General features: G+C 33.4%; 1 protein-coding gene across 1 annotated transcript in view; it reads left to right on the top strand.

Moving 5' to 3' along the window:
- LOC123668318 (scavenger receptor class B member 1) overlaps positions 1-17,538 on the top strand; it is a 92,451-nt gene that overhangs the window by 38,962 nt on the left and 35,951 nt on the right. Inside the window, exons 2-3 of the mRNA XM_045602076.1 lie at positions 1,172-1,263; positions 5,187-5,347. Of these exons, the coding sequence (XP_045458032.1) occupies positions 1,172-1,263; positions 5,187-5,347 (253 nt within the window). The remainder of the gene's footprint in view (positions 1-1,171; positions 1,264-5,186; positions 5,348-17,538) is intronic.

Below are 17,538 nucleotides of genomic sequence, written 5' to 3'. Positions count from 1 at the left end.
TTATATCCTTATCTGACAACATAATGAGAAGCTATCTGATTTTCATTCATTGCTTTAATTGCCTGAGAAATAATTATATCTTTGTATAATTTGTTATTACTTTTTATTTAATAATAACCGCTCTGGTGTAGTGCTGCGAGTAGTCGTCTAAAACACCGATGGTTTAAAGATTCGGTTCCTCCTTGGGATTGATAATAATAATAATATTATTTACATTAAAAATAACATACATTATACAATATTGTTAATACATATACATTTTTAGTCAACAATATGACATGTAAACATTTATTACAAAGTATTTAAAATTAATATCAACAATTTTGTCAAATTTTATGGTTCGTCAAGTAAAAAGATTAGAATGTATAATTAAGTAACAATTTCGAAAATCATACTATAAGATTTCAGATATTTGGATTTGTACAAATATTTCTTTCCGGTCTGTCTTTGTGGTCGTGGTCTCCTACCATGCCTCGGAGACAACGTCAAGTAAAGACATACACGTATAATAATAATTGTTTGACGAAAAAAAAACCGGCTTCAATTACATCAACAAGTAATACAACGAAAACATAATCAAGTAAATACGCGTTATCAAAGATTACTCAAAAAGTAGGCATCAAATCTCATTCAAAATGGCATCACAGGACAAATATTAGCTTTCGATTTAATTAAAGATCATCAAAATCGGTACACCCAGTAAAAAGTTATGCGGTAATACAACGTAGTTCGACGAAGAAATAGTCAAATAAATACGCATAATAATGCCTAATTACTCATGCTATATAACTCGAAAGTACTTGTCAGACCTCAATTAAATTTAAATAGGAGCACATGACACGCATCACCTTTCGATTTAAAAAAAAATCATCGAAATTGGTCCTGGATTGGACTGGGTGATCAAAAGTTCTGATACATAAAAAAATACAATTGAATTGAGAACCTCCGCCTTTAAGAAGAAGGAAGTGGGTAAAAAAAGTACAGTCCAAAGGCGATCACGGTTGCTGTAAAGTATCCGAAATATCAGGCATGTAAAAAACCTAATAAAGCGCAATAAAATCCGAAAAAGTTGTTACATTATCATTAGTAAAATTCGCGTAAACATTAGAAAACAATAAGTATAATATACTATGTATATATTTTTATATGTAACATGTATATTTTGTTGCAGGTCACCTCGCAGTTATCACGTTCAGTATATGCACTGTCGTCCTGGGTGTCATACTATCATTTGTGCCTTGGCTGGACTATATTATATTTAGGGTATGTATATAAATGTAATCACTTATTTTTTTAATGATTATCTGTAGAGTTTCTTGGTTATTCATCTCAGCAAAATTAACATTCCGAATCGGCGGTAGTTTCACTGTAACTGTATTTGAAAACTAATATAATTATTATTTGTAAAAACTAGCAATACCCGTGCGAAAAATTCGCACTAAATAACTATAAGAATAAAACAAAAGCAATAATATTTTTTTTAGTTGTTGATGCTGGTAGAGCAGGCAGTTATCTATAAAACGATGTAATTTATGTGGAGTAATTGTGAGGTTATTTCTTAAAAGGGAGGCAAACATCTTAACCTTAGCGTTTTAATATATATGATGATTTATTTTTTATCTTACTTATACCCTCGTAAAACTAATGCATAAGGAACAAAAAGTCATTTCTGACAGCGTTAATAATATTGTGACGCACTTATCTAATTCATGTTTTTACGTGATATGACATTTAAATATTTGAGTAATAAGAAAGAAGTTGAACCGGATAATTTGCGCCAAAATTTTGTCATATCCTTAGACTATTTATTTGTAAAAATGACGATTCAAAGGTGCGTTTAAAGCTAGTTGGATAAACTCACTTTTGATTTATGTAAATTTATAAACGTTGTTTCCAAACACATATAAGGTTGTCTGGAGATGGAAGATGTCGCTACTAAGTGATAAGAACGCCTTATTCTGAATCTAGGTTTTAAGTTTATCTGTGTAACAGTGTTACTTAAGTTTCTTTATGTGATATGCAATATAAATTATTGTTATTTTTTACTGAATATACTTAACATAAAAGAAGCAATGGAGCGTAATCCGCCATGTCCTCCACTACGGGTTGGCGGACATATCCCTATCACAAGTGACGATCGCTACCATGTAACTATTATAACAACCGGGACCTACAGCTTTATGTGCGATTTCAAATAAAAATAATTAAAAATAAATTAAATAAAATAACTAAACCCTTATTAAAATTTAATGGAACTTTGGAGATGACGTTCACGATGAATATTTGCGTCATCCTGCTCTTGGGTTACTGCCCTCTCGCATCGGAAACAAAAAAGTCCAGGTTCTTAACCTCTACGTAATAAATATGCATATGAAAGATTTGATTAATTCAAATAAATATGATTATATTATGGAGTATGAACCGAAAGATATTCTGTTTTGGTAACAGTCAAACGCTCCACACGTTACGATTAAATAATGGTTAATTTAGCAGGATTTTTACAATTTTCTGCGCGATTTTCATAATTTTCCATTCCGTATTAATCTCCTTCTACGTATAAGAAAAGGTCAAGAACAGAAGTAAAAAAAATTCCTCAAGATGTGGCAGAACTAGGAAAAATAGAGATTAATTATAACTATTTATCAATCGTATTACCGATTTGGGTTATAATAAATGTGGAACAGCAAAGAACAGAAGTGTTGCCTTTGTATTTTGATAACACGGCAAATGTTGATATATTGTAGGAGTACAATAACGTACTAAAAACTGATTGACACTATAATAGTTGCATTTTGATGACATGTCTGTAACAGCTATCACTTAAACTTGTTTTTTTTTTCACTTATTCAACCTGTATTTGACAAGGATCGGATCTGAATCCACCACACTGCTCCACTGCGGATTGGCGGATGTATTCCCAGTTATGTGTAACGATTGCTATTAGGTGCTTATTATAACAACTGAGACCAGAAAGAAATATTTGTACAAATTGAAATATCCTTTCCGAGTGAGAATCGAATTGGAAACGCCGATGTTTAAGTGCATACATGGGACACGCACCAGTACACAGTATTATTATATGGATTATAAATACCGTCTTTTGGGTATTTACATGTCCAACGTGATTCTTTAAATTGACATATTTTTTTTTATTTAAGAACCTATTAACAAAAAAAAAAATACTAAATGTTAAGTGAAGTTTACTAAAATATATTAGTGAAAACCACATCTAAATCGGATAAGCCGTTTCTGAGTATAGCGCGTACAAACGTACAGAGAAACAAACAAACAGACAAAAATTCTAACAATCATTGTTTTGGATGCTATTTGTGTTGATAAAAGTCCTAATCATATTTTTTTTATATATCTTCCATGTACAGACAGCGACCTGTTACATTTTTATTATATGTATTGATGATATGATCACACATGTAATAACGCAAAAATTCCATTCTCTTAAGACTACTCTTTAAATAATCAGTTTATCCCACGAAAAAAATATGTCTTTATTATGGCAGTAAACAAAAAAATAAAAATAAAATGTTATGGGTATGACGTTAGTTCGCAAACAGGAAGTCACAAACGACTTTTTTTTTTCGTTTTTCACCTTTTTGCCAGCATCTTTTTAAATTTGGAACCACAAAGTTTATATTAAAAACTCATTAGGAAAAAATATAAAAAAAAAGGTAATTACGCATGAAACGGTACGTAATTTTGGAGAGTTTTAATCGCACCTCATGTGTCATGAGTTAATGTGGAATTCCATTGGTGGACACCAGCTCAATTTCACGTAAACTCCATGGAAATAGGTACGACTACGATATAATTTTTCCGATGACGTGATGATCAGACGAGATGTGTGGAAATTTAATAAAATTCCCACATACGCAGATCATGTGTTTACTAAGTGATTATAATTATTCTAATATATTCATTATTATAGGCCAGTTTTTTTTTAATAAATTATAAAAACAAAAAAAAGTACAAAAGATGGCCTCATCGCATAAAGTAGTTTGTACTAGTGTGATTTAAATAAACATCGAAACTCTTTTCTTCGCAGGAAAAGAGGTACTTGCTTAGCTCTGAAAATTTTGATTGCGTAAATATATTGCGTATATTCTACTAAATTTTTTTGTATATTTCTTTTAATTATATAGAGAATAAAGAATAGGTACATTTATTATTTTGTTTAATTTTATCGATGTTTAAGATCTTACATAAATTATTAAATACTTATATATATACATATATCGGAAATACCGGTCTTATATTATTAACATATTTTTAACATTATAGCCTAGCCTGCCTTGTTGTTGAGGCAGGTTATAGGCTATATTAAAGATCATTGAGCCATTTTAACAATTTAACGCAAATATAAAACCATTTATGTATTGTTTAATGAGAGAATACTTAACTACACGTTCCACGCAGTTTCACCCGTGCTAAATATACAAAACTGCTTTATGATGATTTCACTACAATCCATCATAAATCTGAAGTTCTGTTTGGTTGTTTGTTTGAACGCATTAATCTCAGAAACTACTGGTACGAGTTGTAAAATTATTTGTATCAGATAGTCCATTTACCGCGTACACACACATTATAGGCTATATAGGTTATGGAATATTGTTGTACGGTTTGTCCTCAAATACACACGTACGCACAGAGAGTCGCTTCTTATAGAGTAATAGTTGCAGTTCCAGACGATGTGGAGGGACGAAACCTACACCGGATTTTAAGATGTCTAGTATCATAGCTTTAATTTCATTCAATTTCGTCCATGATTTTGCATCTTGCTGGATTAAATATATATCGAATACTCAAGTCTCTAGCCAACGCAATCAAAAGATACAGCCGTATATGCTGCAAATTTTCGACACTCGCAAGGGAATCAAAACCTACAGGCTACTTTCTATGAACTCGGAATATTGAAATTTGGTACGAAGCCATGTCTTATAGCACAGATAAAAGAACAATTGCGATAAGCATAAAATTTTAGTTACATCATATAATAAAAGTATTTTTAATAATTATGTTAGTACCGAACCCTCGGTGCGCGAGTCCATTTCGCACTTTGTCGGTTTTTTTTTGGTTTTTTTTCTAGTGTACAACAAAGAATTATTGTATTCTAATATATTGTACAGTGAAAGTGTGATTTTGCCATAACTTATAATTTTTGTCAACAGGAATTAAGGTTATGGAATGGTTCACTGAGCTACAGCTACTGGCAGCGTCCGGGTGTCATCAGATTAACCAAAGTGTATATCTTTAACGTCACAAACCCTCAAGGGTTTCTGGAGAATGGGGAGAAGCCCAAGTTGAATGAAGTTGGCCCTTTCGTTTATAGGTAAGAAATTTAACTCTTTTTCATTGGGCACATTGATTTTATTGACCTATCAATATTTTTAAGTAAAAAATAAATAGAAAATTAATAAATCAATAACTCTCTTACTGAACGGCGTCAAGAAATTACACACATGTGTCGGGAGTCGAAAAACACACAACAGAAAAGCACGAGCGCGAAAACATAGGTCTGTATGACAAATGCAAATATTTGATAGCTAACGCATTAGTAAATAAGTAAATAGCTTCATTAAATTAGTTATGATTCAGTGTTTTATGTATGATACATAAAAATATTGATTATTTTTAATTACAAATAATTGTTTTTAATCAGACGTGAACAAAACGTCACAACACGACATCCGTTTGTAATTAACTAAACGGTTTGCTTCCTCGTTCCTAATACGCACCGCAAAAATTTGGAATGCCCTTCCGGCTTCCGTTTTTCCAACAGACTATAACTTGGGTATCAAGAGTGAATAGGCATCTTCTAGGCAGGCGCGCACCACTTTGGGCTGCATCTTCACTTGCCATCAGGTGAGATCGCAGTCAAGCGCTAATCTATATATTTAAAAAATATATATATTAATCTGCTTCTTTTGGTTATTACGTTATTACGTAATTTTATTTCATTAATAAAAAAACTAGCGACCCGCCCTGGCTTCGCACGGTTTCAAAAACTATCACTGTTCTTCTACTATATTATGCATGTATTATACATATAAACCTTCCCCTAGAATCATTTTATTTACTAAAGAAAACCGCATCAAAATCCGTTGCGTAGTTTTAAAGATCTAAGCATACAGACAGCGGGAAGCGACTTTTTTTTATTATGTAATGAAGTCCAACATATCCTAAAACAACAGCTAAATAGCACTTCTTTCAAATATTATTGTGTTCCTGTTGTAAGGTTTGTCAGAGCTCCTGTGGTGAGCTAGGGTAAAGTCCTCGTGTTGCAGGCATCAATACCGTAGTTAAACAGTCAAACCATAGCCTACGGTAACCGCCTACCATCAGATGTACCATACGCTTTATGTAAATAAAATATTTTATAATTATTTTGCTTGCCAAATTTTCCACGCCTGTTTATTTATTATTGAGGCTATAAATACTGACCGAATAATGGAATTTTGTTTTTTCGTTTTACGGTCTGGAAACGTGTTTTAGAGTATATGAAATCACCAGAGTGTATTACGTATTATATTTACATATTATATATTACACAAAGATGAAAGGTGTGTAATATTATTATAATAATGATAACAAGATAAATAAAATAATAAATATAATAATAATAAATTATAATAATGATAATAAGATAAATTACAAAGATAGCCTTTCTTATCTAATATATAAAATTCTCGTGTCGCAGTGTTTGTAGTTAAACTCCTCCGAAACGGCTTGACCGATTCTCATGAAATTTTGTGTGCATATCGGGTAGGTCTGACAATCGAACAACATCTATTTTTCATACCCCTAATTTATGGGGGGAGGTTAGAGGGTTAATAAAATATTGTGAAATTTTGTGTGCATATCGGGTAGGTCTAAGAATCGGCCAACATCTATTTTTCATTCCCCTACGTTATAAGGGGGGGGGGGATTGAGAAGATGAATAAAATATATGGCAAAACAAAGTTTGCGGGGTCAGCTAGTTATTTATAAGATCATCAACATACTGTACACTGTTGCTACATATCTTCTATACATATAATACAATGGTAGGAAAGTCAAAACTGTACATTGAATATTTTTTTTAAAAGAATACTTGGGGTGTGATCTACAATCGATACCGAAACCAAAAATATGGTTTTTAGAATTTTTGTCTGTTTGTCTGCTTATCTGTTTGTCTGTATGTATGTCCGGGATAAACTCAAAAAGTACTGCATGGATTTACTTCAAATTTGGCAGGAATATTATTAAGTCGGGTCAACATATAGGCTACATATTATCACGCTATCACTTACGGGGAACGAGCAGTGAACCTTTATTTCCTCAACGCATTCTGTAACAACGCGTAATCTAACGACGCATATTTGAATGTTGTTGTTATTATGTTAATAATAACCATGCTATAAGCTAGCTTCACACTATAAATATCACGCAATATAAGTAACTTAGGCCGATAAACATAATTAAATGATTATAAGTAGACAAGACGATTTTAAAGCAGCGCCAACTATTAGATTTTTCTGTAGATATGAAATGTAAAGAAGAAACGGGTAAATGAATGTTATTTTAAAAGGTATAATCCTAGGTATTTTTTGGTGTTGTTTAGCGTTCACGCAGACGACGTCGCGGGCAGCAGCTAGTAATATAATAATCCACAGTAGTATATCAAGTGCCAGCATAATTACAGTTGACGACAACATGCAAATGAATAATTGTAATTAAAACCACGTTCGTGACAGTGGTAAAAATATTCTATTCACTTAAGGAGAACTATTTTTTTTTTCTTTAAGGATAAGGCTATACGGCCTTAAGTCCGCCTTTTGCGCAACCTGTTATTCTCGATGTGTTATGTTGTTTTTTTTTTGAGTTGTGCAATAAAGTTTAAATAAATTAATAAAAATTTGTTGATTAATTAATTTATTTATTTATATAGGAAGCCAACGTAGTATAGACTTGTTTCTATCATTCGTACATAGTTAAACAGAATATGTACCACGCTTAAAGGCTAATTCAGCATGCAATACACTTTAAACAGTTTTTTCGAAACTTATAGTAACAATAAATATCTATCTTATGACAAATTAGCTCATCAGCAAAAGTATAAAACAGACTATTTAAAAAAGTTTTACAATTACAATTAATCAGTAATATTAGTGTAATGTTGAATGCGTATGCGTATTCAAATAAATATCAATTATTTCGATATAATATAATAACGCTTCAGTCTATAATACCCCACTGCTGGGCATAGGCCTCTTACCCCGTGCAGGAGAACGATTAGAGCTCCAATGCGGGTTGGCGGATAAATTCTCTACTACGAATAACAATCGCTATCAGGTGTACATGATAACGACTGGGACCGACGGCTTAACGTGCTCTCCGAGACACGTTAGGAAGACCCACAAGGACTGCACAAACACCCAGACAGGCCAATACAAGTTTGTCATGTGCGGGGATCGAATTCGTAACCGCCAGCTCAGCAGCCACAAACCAGTGCTGCGACTGTTGGACCAATATAATAAACGCAGTATAAACACCATAAGGAATGATAAAATCGTAACCCCAAGTTTCCATAGTTTTGCATAGTCACAAAGCAATGGTATTCGCATATATTTGCAGTCGTCAGAAAATAAATACTGTGCCTCCTGTGACAAGTGACACAAGTCGAAAATCATCATTTTAAAGGAGAGCAAAAAACAAGATTTTAAAAAATTCTTGTTCGTGAACTGACGGCCGTTTTGAATGGTCGATCTTTATCTGGTTTTGCCTACTAGCGATTGAGCTTTGGCAAAATTTGTATGGAGCTTACGACCGAATTCTATCTCTGGCAAATTCAGAGATAGAACATTGAAACTGACCGTAAGTGGCCTTGGTTCATATCAAATCAAATCAAAAACAAATTTATTCAAAAATGCTTCAAAAGCACTTTCGAATCGTCATTTTACAAATTAAAGAGTAAGGTGACCAAAGCTCCTGGGAGAATTGGGGTAGTCGGCAACGCGCTTGCAATGCTTCTGGTGTTGCAGGCGTCTATAAGCTACGGCAATCAAAAGTTTCAGTCAAGCCAAAAGTCAAAAGTCAAAAAAAAGTTTTGCCATAATGTGATTATACACACTTAGCGAATGTTACAAAATCATCTACATCCTCAAAAACATAGTTACACAAACATAAAAAAAAAAAAACAAAAGGTCAAGGCAGCAAAAGAACAAACAATTTAAAAAATATCTATATCTTGACATTAAGTACATTACAAACTTAGATAATGTACCGAGTGTTATCCAGCAATCTTAATATCTTCGTCACAGAATTATTTTACATTAAATCATAATGTCTCATTGGACATCACCTTCCTCGGTAGACATTGTTCGGTAGGCTTTATTAAGTATTACGATAAATTGATTAACAAATTGATTGATTGGGAACAAAAAACCGGAGGAAAAAAAACTCTCGGTACACTTTTAATTTTAAAATCATATACAAAAAATTGAAATTGCAACAGTATGGACCTAAAACGTTCCCGACAAACACGAGACAGCCAATTGTGTGCGTAGAAATCACCACATGTCACCTGCTTAAAATATTTGTAACTGTATCTATTTCAAGGCGAGTCATAGACATAGCCTGGATGAGCTTCCTTCAACCTTATGCCTTTTCATCATTAAGGTAGTTATGGATGTCAGAATAAACTTTACAGAGATTGAACCGTAACCGGAATATTATTATATCAATTTTATTCATGTTAGTATTTTGGTATTTTTCCTTTTTTTTATTTTATGATATGATCTTCTGTGTATATATTTTTTGTGATTATCTTTTTGAACTGATGTGCCTGTTTTTTTTTTCATTTAAATTTTTTTACATTTAAATTTGGAATGTAAATTTATTTCATTTTACGCTTATGGTCTTGGTTAAACTAGCTGCGCTGTTTAAAATTTTTTACTTGTTTTTAATGTTATTCTTATATTATCTTTATTTTCCTTATAAATATTTTTTTTGTGATTTTATATATTAAATTTAATTTACACTGAGCAATATAGCATATAGTAACTGCCTATAAAAAAGAGTACAATGATCTTTGTACTTTGTACTTTGTGACGCCGCGTTGGCGCAGCGGTCACAGTCATGGATTGTACCTGTTGCGCTGGCGGTTGCGGGTTCGATCCCCGAACATGACAAACATTTGTACTGGTCATACAGGTGTTTGCCGTGGTCTGGGTGTTTGTGCAGTCCTAGTGGGTCTCCCCACCGTGCCTCGGAGAGCACGTTAAGCCGTCGGTCCCGGTTGTTATCATGTACACCTGATAGCGATCGTTACTCATAGTAGGGAATATATCCGCCAACCCGCATTGGAGCAGCGTGGTGAATTAAGCTCTGATCCTTCTTCTACATGGGGAAAGAGGTCTATGCCCAGTAGTGTATATTACAGGCTGAAGCGATCTTTGTGTATCTATTAAGTACGTATTAAAACATTTATATTGTATCTTCTCTTGGTTATCCTTAATAAATAAATAAATAAATATTTTATAATAGACATTCTTAAAACTTTCTTTCCTAAGCTGGCATTTAATAAATTTTAATTTGTGGCCGTTCCTGAGTATTACATTATTTGAGGCATGTCGATTACTACGACTAACAAACAAATACCTAATTTTACGTATATACATTGTATTTTCATAGATATACTGCGATGCAAAGGTCAGGATGTTGATCGCTTTCATTACTCTCGGTGATTTTTTACATCCCATTTTATATACGTAACGAATAACTCTTTTCTCCACAATATAAATAGCATTAATATCAGACGCATTACCTCATAGCAAAATGCCATAGAACATTATACTATGGAGCTAGCTTAAATAAACCAATCTAGCGGTATCGACATCCGTTAATAATCGTATTCTCTTAACCGCATAAGCTGCAGAAATCAATCTTTTTTTTATGCCACTAGGTCGGCAAACAAGCGTATGGTTCACCTGATGGTAAGCGATTACTGTAGCTTATAGACGTCTGCAACACCAGAAGCATCGCAAGCGCGTTGTCGACCCAATCCCCAATCCATCCATTATCGACAAATATGGGGTAAAACTGTAACTTTAAATCAATGGTGATCCCAAAAAAAACGGTTAACTAAGTTATCACCACTGAGTGGTCAACGGCTTATCTTACATTTGGAGCTGAAATTTGATATTTTTTTTTACTATTTAGAAATAAGGTATTAACGCTAAACTAGCGCACCACTTCAGAGAGTATTAAATAAATATAAATAAATATCTTATAACATACACACACAGTCGTCTGTTCCTATGATAAGCAACTTAATGCTTGTGTTACAGGTAATATCCAACTGTTAGAACTATTTTTTTTTTTAAATATAGACACAAATAATACATATATTTTATAAATACAAATATTACACCCAGATTCAAGCGGGAATCGAACTTGCATCCCACGGAACAGAAAGCAGGGTCATTACAAACTGCTTTTTCCAAAGCTATTGTCAACTGATTATCTGATTTAATACAGCGATTGTCAATGATCAGCTCACTAACACTATTACGATCTTTAGCTCTTCCAGTTTTGGCATTATAATATTTAAAGACATTTTAATTTTGTTTTTAATAAACTTAATTTTATTTCTAATGTTATCCGGGGCATAAACAAGCTTAAATATTTTTGAATATTGTGATGAATGAGTCATAATGTATGGCTATATTCCTACAAAAGAAACTGGCAACTTGATGCATATCAAAATTAAAAACAAACTGATAGTGATTTTATTTATTTATTTTAAGCCAGTGTTCGGTTATGCATGTTCAAATTCCTTACCAAAAAGGCTTTGTATTATTTTAGCGCAGCGGCGCACTGGCTGTTGCGCTGGCGGTCGCGAGTTCGATTTGTATCGTCCATATAGATGTTGGTCGTGGTCTGGGCGTTGTGTTTGTGTATTGTATGCATTTCCGGATCAACACATGAGAAAACCCTACTGGGGGAACCGTTAAGTGTGAACCGTTCATTATTAACAACGCTTGTTACTTAAATATTGATTACTTAATAGGTATATAACTTGTTTTGTGTAATTGATAGCTAGAGCCTTGTTCCTCTGTCCTCTGATCAATTGATTCAAATTATTATTACTAGAAGTAGTACTAAGGGTATTACTAGAGAATGTCAATTTTTTGACTACTCAGTAGAAGCAGCTGGTAAATTAATACCCATATTAACAACGTGAATGATATGATAGCACACGTGGTATCTGTTTATATAAAAAAAAAAACAGTCGAATTGAGAACCTCCTCCTTTTTTGGAAGTCGGTTAAAAATAATTAGATAGAATCAATGTAACTGGTCTCGTCAACATTTAGTCACTTTTAAAAATAAAATTTACGTCAATCAAATTAAAAATAGTTCCGTATTATTATTAATAAACTAGCTGCCCGGGACTTCGTTCTGTTAAAAGTATTTTTTTTTTATTGTGGTATTAAAACCTTCCTTCCTTCCTTAAGGAACACAGTAGTCTTTAAGGAACACACAAAAAATAAATTAGCCGAATTGGTCGAGGCATTCTCGAGTTATGCGCTTAGCTACATTCATTTTTATTTATACATAAGATAAGATTATTGACATTATTATTTCTCTCTTTCTCTTTTATTATTTCTCTTCTTTATGACATTATTATTTCTTACACTATTATAATTATAACAGTAGATTTAATTTATATCATATTAACGCAAGGAAATGGTAAACAAGATAATATTTTTTACTTCAAGTTTACATGACGCTTGACGCTTCAGCCTGTAATATCCCACTGCTGGGCATAAGCCTTTTTCCCCATATAGGAGAAGAATCAAAGCTCAAGTCACCACGCTGCTCCAATGCGGGTTGGCGCAGCAGAAGTAACGATCGCTATCAGGTGTATATTATAACAGGTGTAAAGATACCCTTTCTTTAAGGACAAAATTTGTTGATCAATAATATTAGTCTAATGTTGATGATTTACAACGTGTATTCAAAAAAATATCGATTATTTTTATATAATACTAGCTGCTGCCCGCGACGTCGTCTGCGTGATCGTTATATAGCATCAAAAATACCTACGATTATACCTTTTAAAATAACATTCATTTACCCGTTTCTTCTTTACATTTCATATCTACAGAAAAATCTCATAGATGGCGCTGCTTTAAAATTGTCTTATCTACTTATATTCATTTAATTATGTTTATCGGCTTGTTACTTATATTGCGTGATTTTTATAGTATGAAGCTAGCTTATATAGCATGGTTATTAACATAATAACAACAATATTCAAATATGCGTCCTTAGATTATACGTTGTTACAGAATGCGTTGAGGAAATAAAGGTTCACTGCTCGTTCCCGGTAGGTGATAAGCATGATAATATGTAGCCTATAATTATGTTGACCCGACTTCTTAATAATATTCGTGCCTAATTTGAAGTAAATCCATGCGATACTTTTTAAGTTTATCCCGGACATACATACAGACAAACAGACAAAGATTCTAAAAACTATATTTTTGGCTTCGGTATCGATTATAGATCACACCCCAAGTATTCTTTTAAAAAAATATTTAATGTACAGTTTTGACTTTCCTACCATTTTATTATATGTATAGATAATAACGTTTCAACCTGTAATATCCGCTTGCTGGGCATAGGCCTCTTTCCCCATGTAGGAGAAGGCCACGCTGATCCAATGCGGGTTGGCGAAAATATTCCCTACTATGAGTAACGATCGCTATCAGGTGTACATGATAACAACCGGGACCGATGGCATAACGTGCTCTCTGAAGACTAACAAAGACAGATAGCGAGATCGACAAGAAATATTCATACAAATACTCCGAGGGGCAATCGAAAACATAACCGGCGATAAGCACCGGCGGCCACACGGAACACGCAGCACTACACAGACGGTTGTCGTATTTTAGTGTATAAATATTAATTTATTATAATGCTTTATTAATATTTTATGAATATTGATATTTAATTTTAGTTGTTTCAATAAATTAATAAAATATTAAATGCATATTCTTATATTTTATATATTTCATTTAATCTAAAACAGACGTTTCAAGTGCCTTTCTGTTTCGCCGATTGAGAATAAAGCTATCTGACGGATAACTATGTAGCGACATCTATCTCGCAACAAACGAACTAAGAACTGGCGTATCCTATTCTAGTTAATATAATACAAAATATTGAGGTTTTTTTTTCGAAATATGAATAATCAAAAAATCTGGTCGGAGATCTGTCGTGGGTATTTAAATAATTCTTAAAATTAAATAAATATTTAAAATTTAAATTAAAAAATTAATTGGTTCCGCGTGTCTAACTTCCGCGTTCGATGTGAAAATACAAAACAATGTTATCAATTACAAGGTACATACGTGGCTTCAGGTTAATTTAAGGAAAAATCGTAGTGAAATAATAATATCATATAGCTTATCCCACTGTTGGGCATAGGTCTCTTTCTCCATGAAGAAAAATGATTGGAGCTTAATCCACCACACTGTTCCAGTGCGGGTTGGTGGATATGTTACCTATTATAAGTAAGGAGCGCTATGAGGTATTTATGATAACAAACGGATCCGACGGCTTAACGTGCTTTCCGAGGCACGGTGGGGAGACTCACAAAGATTAACATCCAAACCCGAAAGTAACATTTGTACACATACAAAATATCCATCCCGTCTAAAACGTCGAGCCCGCCGTGTCTTATGCGACTACTCGCATAGTCGGAGGTAAAGTTGGCAACAGTCGGACTTGCGATGATTCTGGTGTTGCATTCGCCTAAACGCCATGGTACGGTAACTTTTTAACTGAGGTAGGAATTCCTGCTCAAAATATGGAGCAGCCCGACTGGGGTAGTACCTCGACATCACAGAAGATCACAGCTAAATAATGCTGTTTTCAAGCAGTATTGTGTTCCTGTTGGTGAGTAAGGTGACCAGAGCTCCTGGGGGGATTGGGGATTGGGTCGGTAACGCGCTTGCGATGCTTTTGGTGTTGCAGGCGTCTATAAGCTACAGTAATCGCTTACCATCAGGTGAGCGCTTGTTTGCCGACTAAGTTGTATAAAAAAACGTATATAAAATCTAATACGAGTATATAAAATTCTCGTGTCGCGGTGTTTGTAGCTAAAATCCTCCGAAACGGCTTGAGCGATTCTCATGAAATTTTGTGTGCATATTGGGTAGGTCTGAGAATCGAACAACATCTATTTCCTCCATATCCCCTTCCCCCCATCCCATATAGATGTCCCTTAAATATTAAGGGTTAATTTTTAGATAAATTATTTATTTTTTATTTTATTATGATTTGGTATTGAAAAATACAAATTACCCTAAATTTTAACCCCTCTAACACCAACCCCTATTTTTAAATAGCGTTTAGCGGCAAGACAACTTGCCGAGTCAGCTAGTGTTATATAACTATTTATTTTAACGTTATACTCTACTCAATGATATAAATGATTTTTAGTTGATTTAATTTTTAGAGTTATTCTTGTGGTTTTATGAAAAATTTCTCATGAAAAATAATTTAATTATTTAGTACGTATTTGTTTTAAAATAAATTAAATTAAAGTATGTAAGATTCTGATAAAATCTGATTCGAAAATGGTGTTTTTGTTATGATCACTTAGATTGTAATAAGATAAGTATAAATTAAGTGCCAACGTCTTTTAATTAAAATAAATGATTAATTAAATTTTAATGAAGCATATATTAAGCTAATTACGAGTATAAAGCAATGCAAGTAAAAAAATTTCTATGTGAATTTTATTTTAAGTTAAATTTTGAATTCTTCGATTATCGTCGTTTTTATTTATTAAATAAATTAAAAATAAAAAGACTAAAAAACAAGCTTTTATTTAAAATGCGCTAAAAACAATAAATTAAACTATTCCTTTGTAACTTTTAATACCAATGTATAACGTCATTACACAATTTACATGATATTTATTTATTCGTTTAATATTTGGAAAAAGAACAGCACAAATAACTCAGACTCACCGCTCAAAGCGTAAGGTTGGGTGTTCTTATAGGCGAAGACTTGTTCAGTTTTCATTTGTTAAAATCTGATTTCATTAGACTTCGATTGCGAACCGTTTTTAATGAGGTACTCACCGACGCAAAGGTTTCCAGGCCTAAATCTACAGTATTTAATTTGTTCAATAAACACGTTCCTTTAAAACATGTTAAAATAAAAAATAGTCCAGCGTCGTGGATTTCAGCAGAAATAAAGCAGTGTATGAGTAAGTGTGATAAAGCAAGGTCTCATGTGAGGAAATACCTAACTGACGCCAACTTTGATCAGTACAGGTCCCAGCATAACTGATTCTATAAAATGTGTCGTGTAGCGAAGCATCGTTATACCCACAGCACTACTGAAACGAATGAATCGTATCATCAAATTCTGGTGACAATTCAGTAGATTTGAACGCCTTAAACAATCATTTCTCAACTTCTCCTATGGCATTGGACGTGCTCGTAACATCAAATACTATCTCCAATTTGTCTAAAATTATGTTACGGTCGCGTTATTCCTTTGTCTTGCAATCGGTTACTCAGAAGGAAGTTGTGAAACATATACTCGTGAAGTTATGATGAGATATGTTCCACGATGATTCACCTCATACTCCCAGAATTGCTTTCTTTATTAATTCACTTGTTTAACTGTTCCATATCTACTTGCTCATTACCCTCTATATGGACAAAAGCTTACGTTGTTTCAATGTCTAAAGTCAACAAACCTACTTCACCATCCCCACAGTCTTTCCAACAAAGTTCAAGCAAGTTCTAGAACATATTTTGGAAGACCAATTATCTCAGTACTTGGCGTCTAAATGTCTATTAAGTCCTTGGCACTCCGGATTCAGAACCGGAGATAGCACTGTGATCACGCTCCTAAGGGTTACGAGGATATTAGATATGCCATGGAGAGTCGAAAGCCTACGATGTAGTGTGTTACTAGACTTTAGTGATGCATTCAATTGTGTGGATTTCGAAATTCTATAAGTATTTTAAGATAATACACATACAAAGATGTGTGGACTTAGTGACGCTGCATTTTATGCAACATGTTACTAATTTTGTAGTAAAACACAGTTTATATATTATTTTTCAAAAGAGTAACTGCGGAGTTTCTTGCCGATTCTTCTCTGCAGAATCTACATTCCGGATCGGTGGTAACTTTACATCTACAAATATAATTATTGATATTTAAAGTTTTAATTTGTAAAATGACGATTTGAAAGTGCTCTTGGGGCCTATTAGAACTTTTGTTCCTCTGGATGCGACTAGTTTGAATATTATCTTTAAATGTTTAACAACAAAGTCATACCAAGACCGGTATCGGATTAGCAGGCGCGTCGCTGGCCATTAAAATAGGAGTATACTCTTCTTTTGAAGGTCTTTAAGTCGTATCGGTTCGGAAATACCGTTGGTCGCAGCTGACTCCATATAGTGGTCGTGCGAGGCAGGAAATGGCGTAAGAATCTAGTTGC

Source organism: Melitaea cinxia, chromosome 30 (assembly GCF_905220565.1).
Source record: "Melitaea cinxia chromosome 30, ilMelCinx1.1, whole genome shotgun sequence".
In the NCBI taxonomy this organism is placed as follows: Eukaryota; Metazoa; Arthropoda; class Insecta; order Lepidoptera; family Nymphalidae; genus Melitaea; species Melitaea cinxia.
This window is presented reverse-complemented; position numbering and strand designations above follow the sequence as displayed.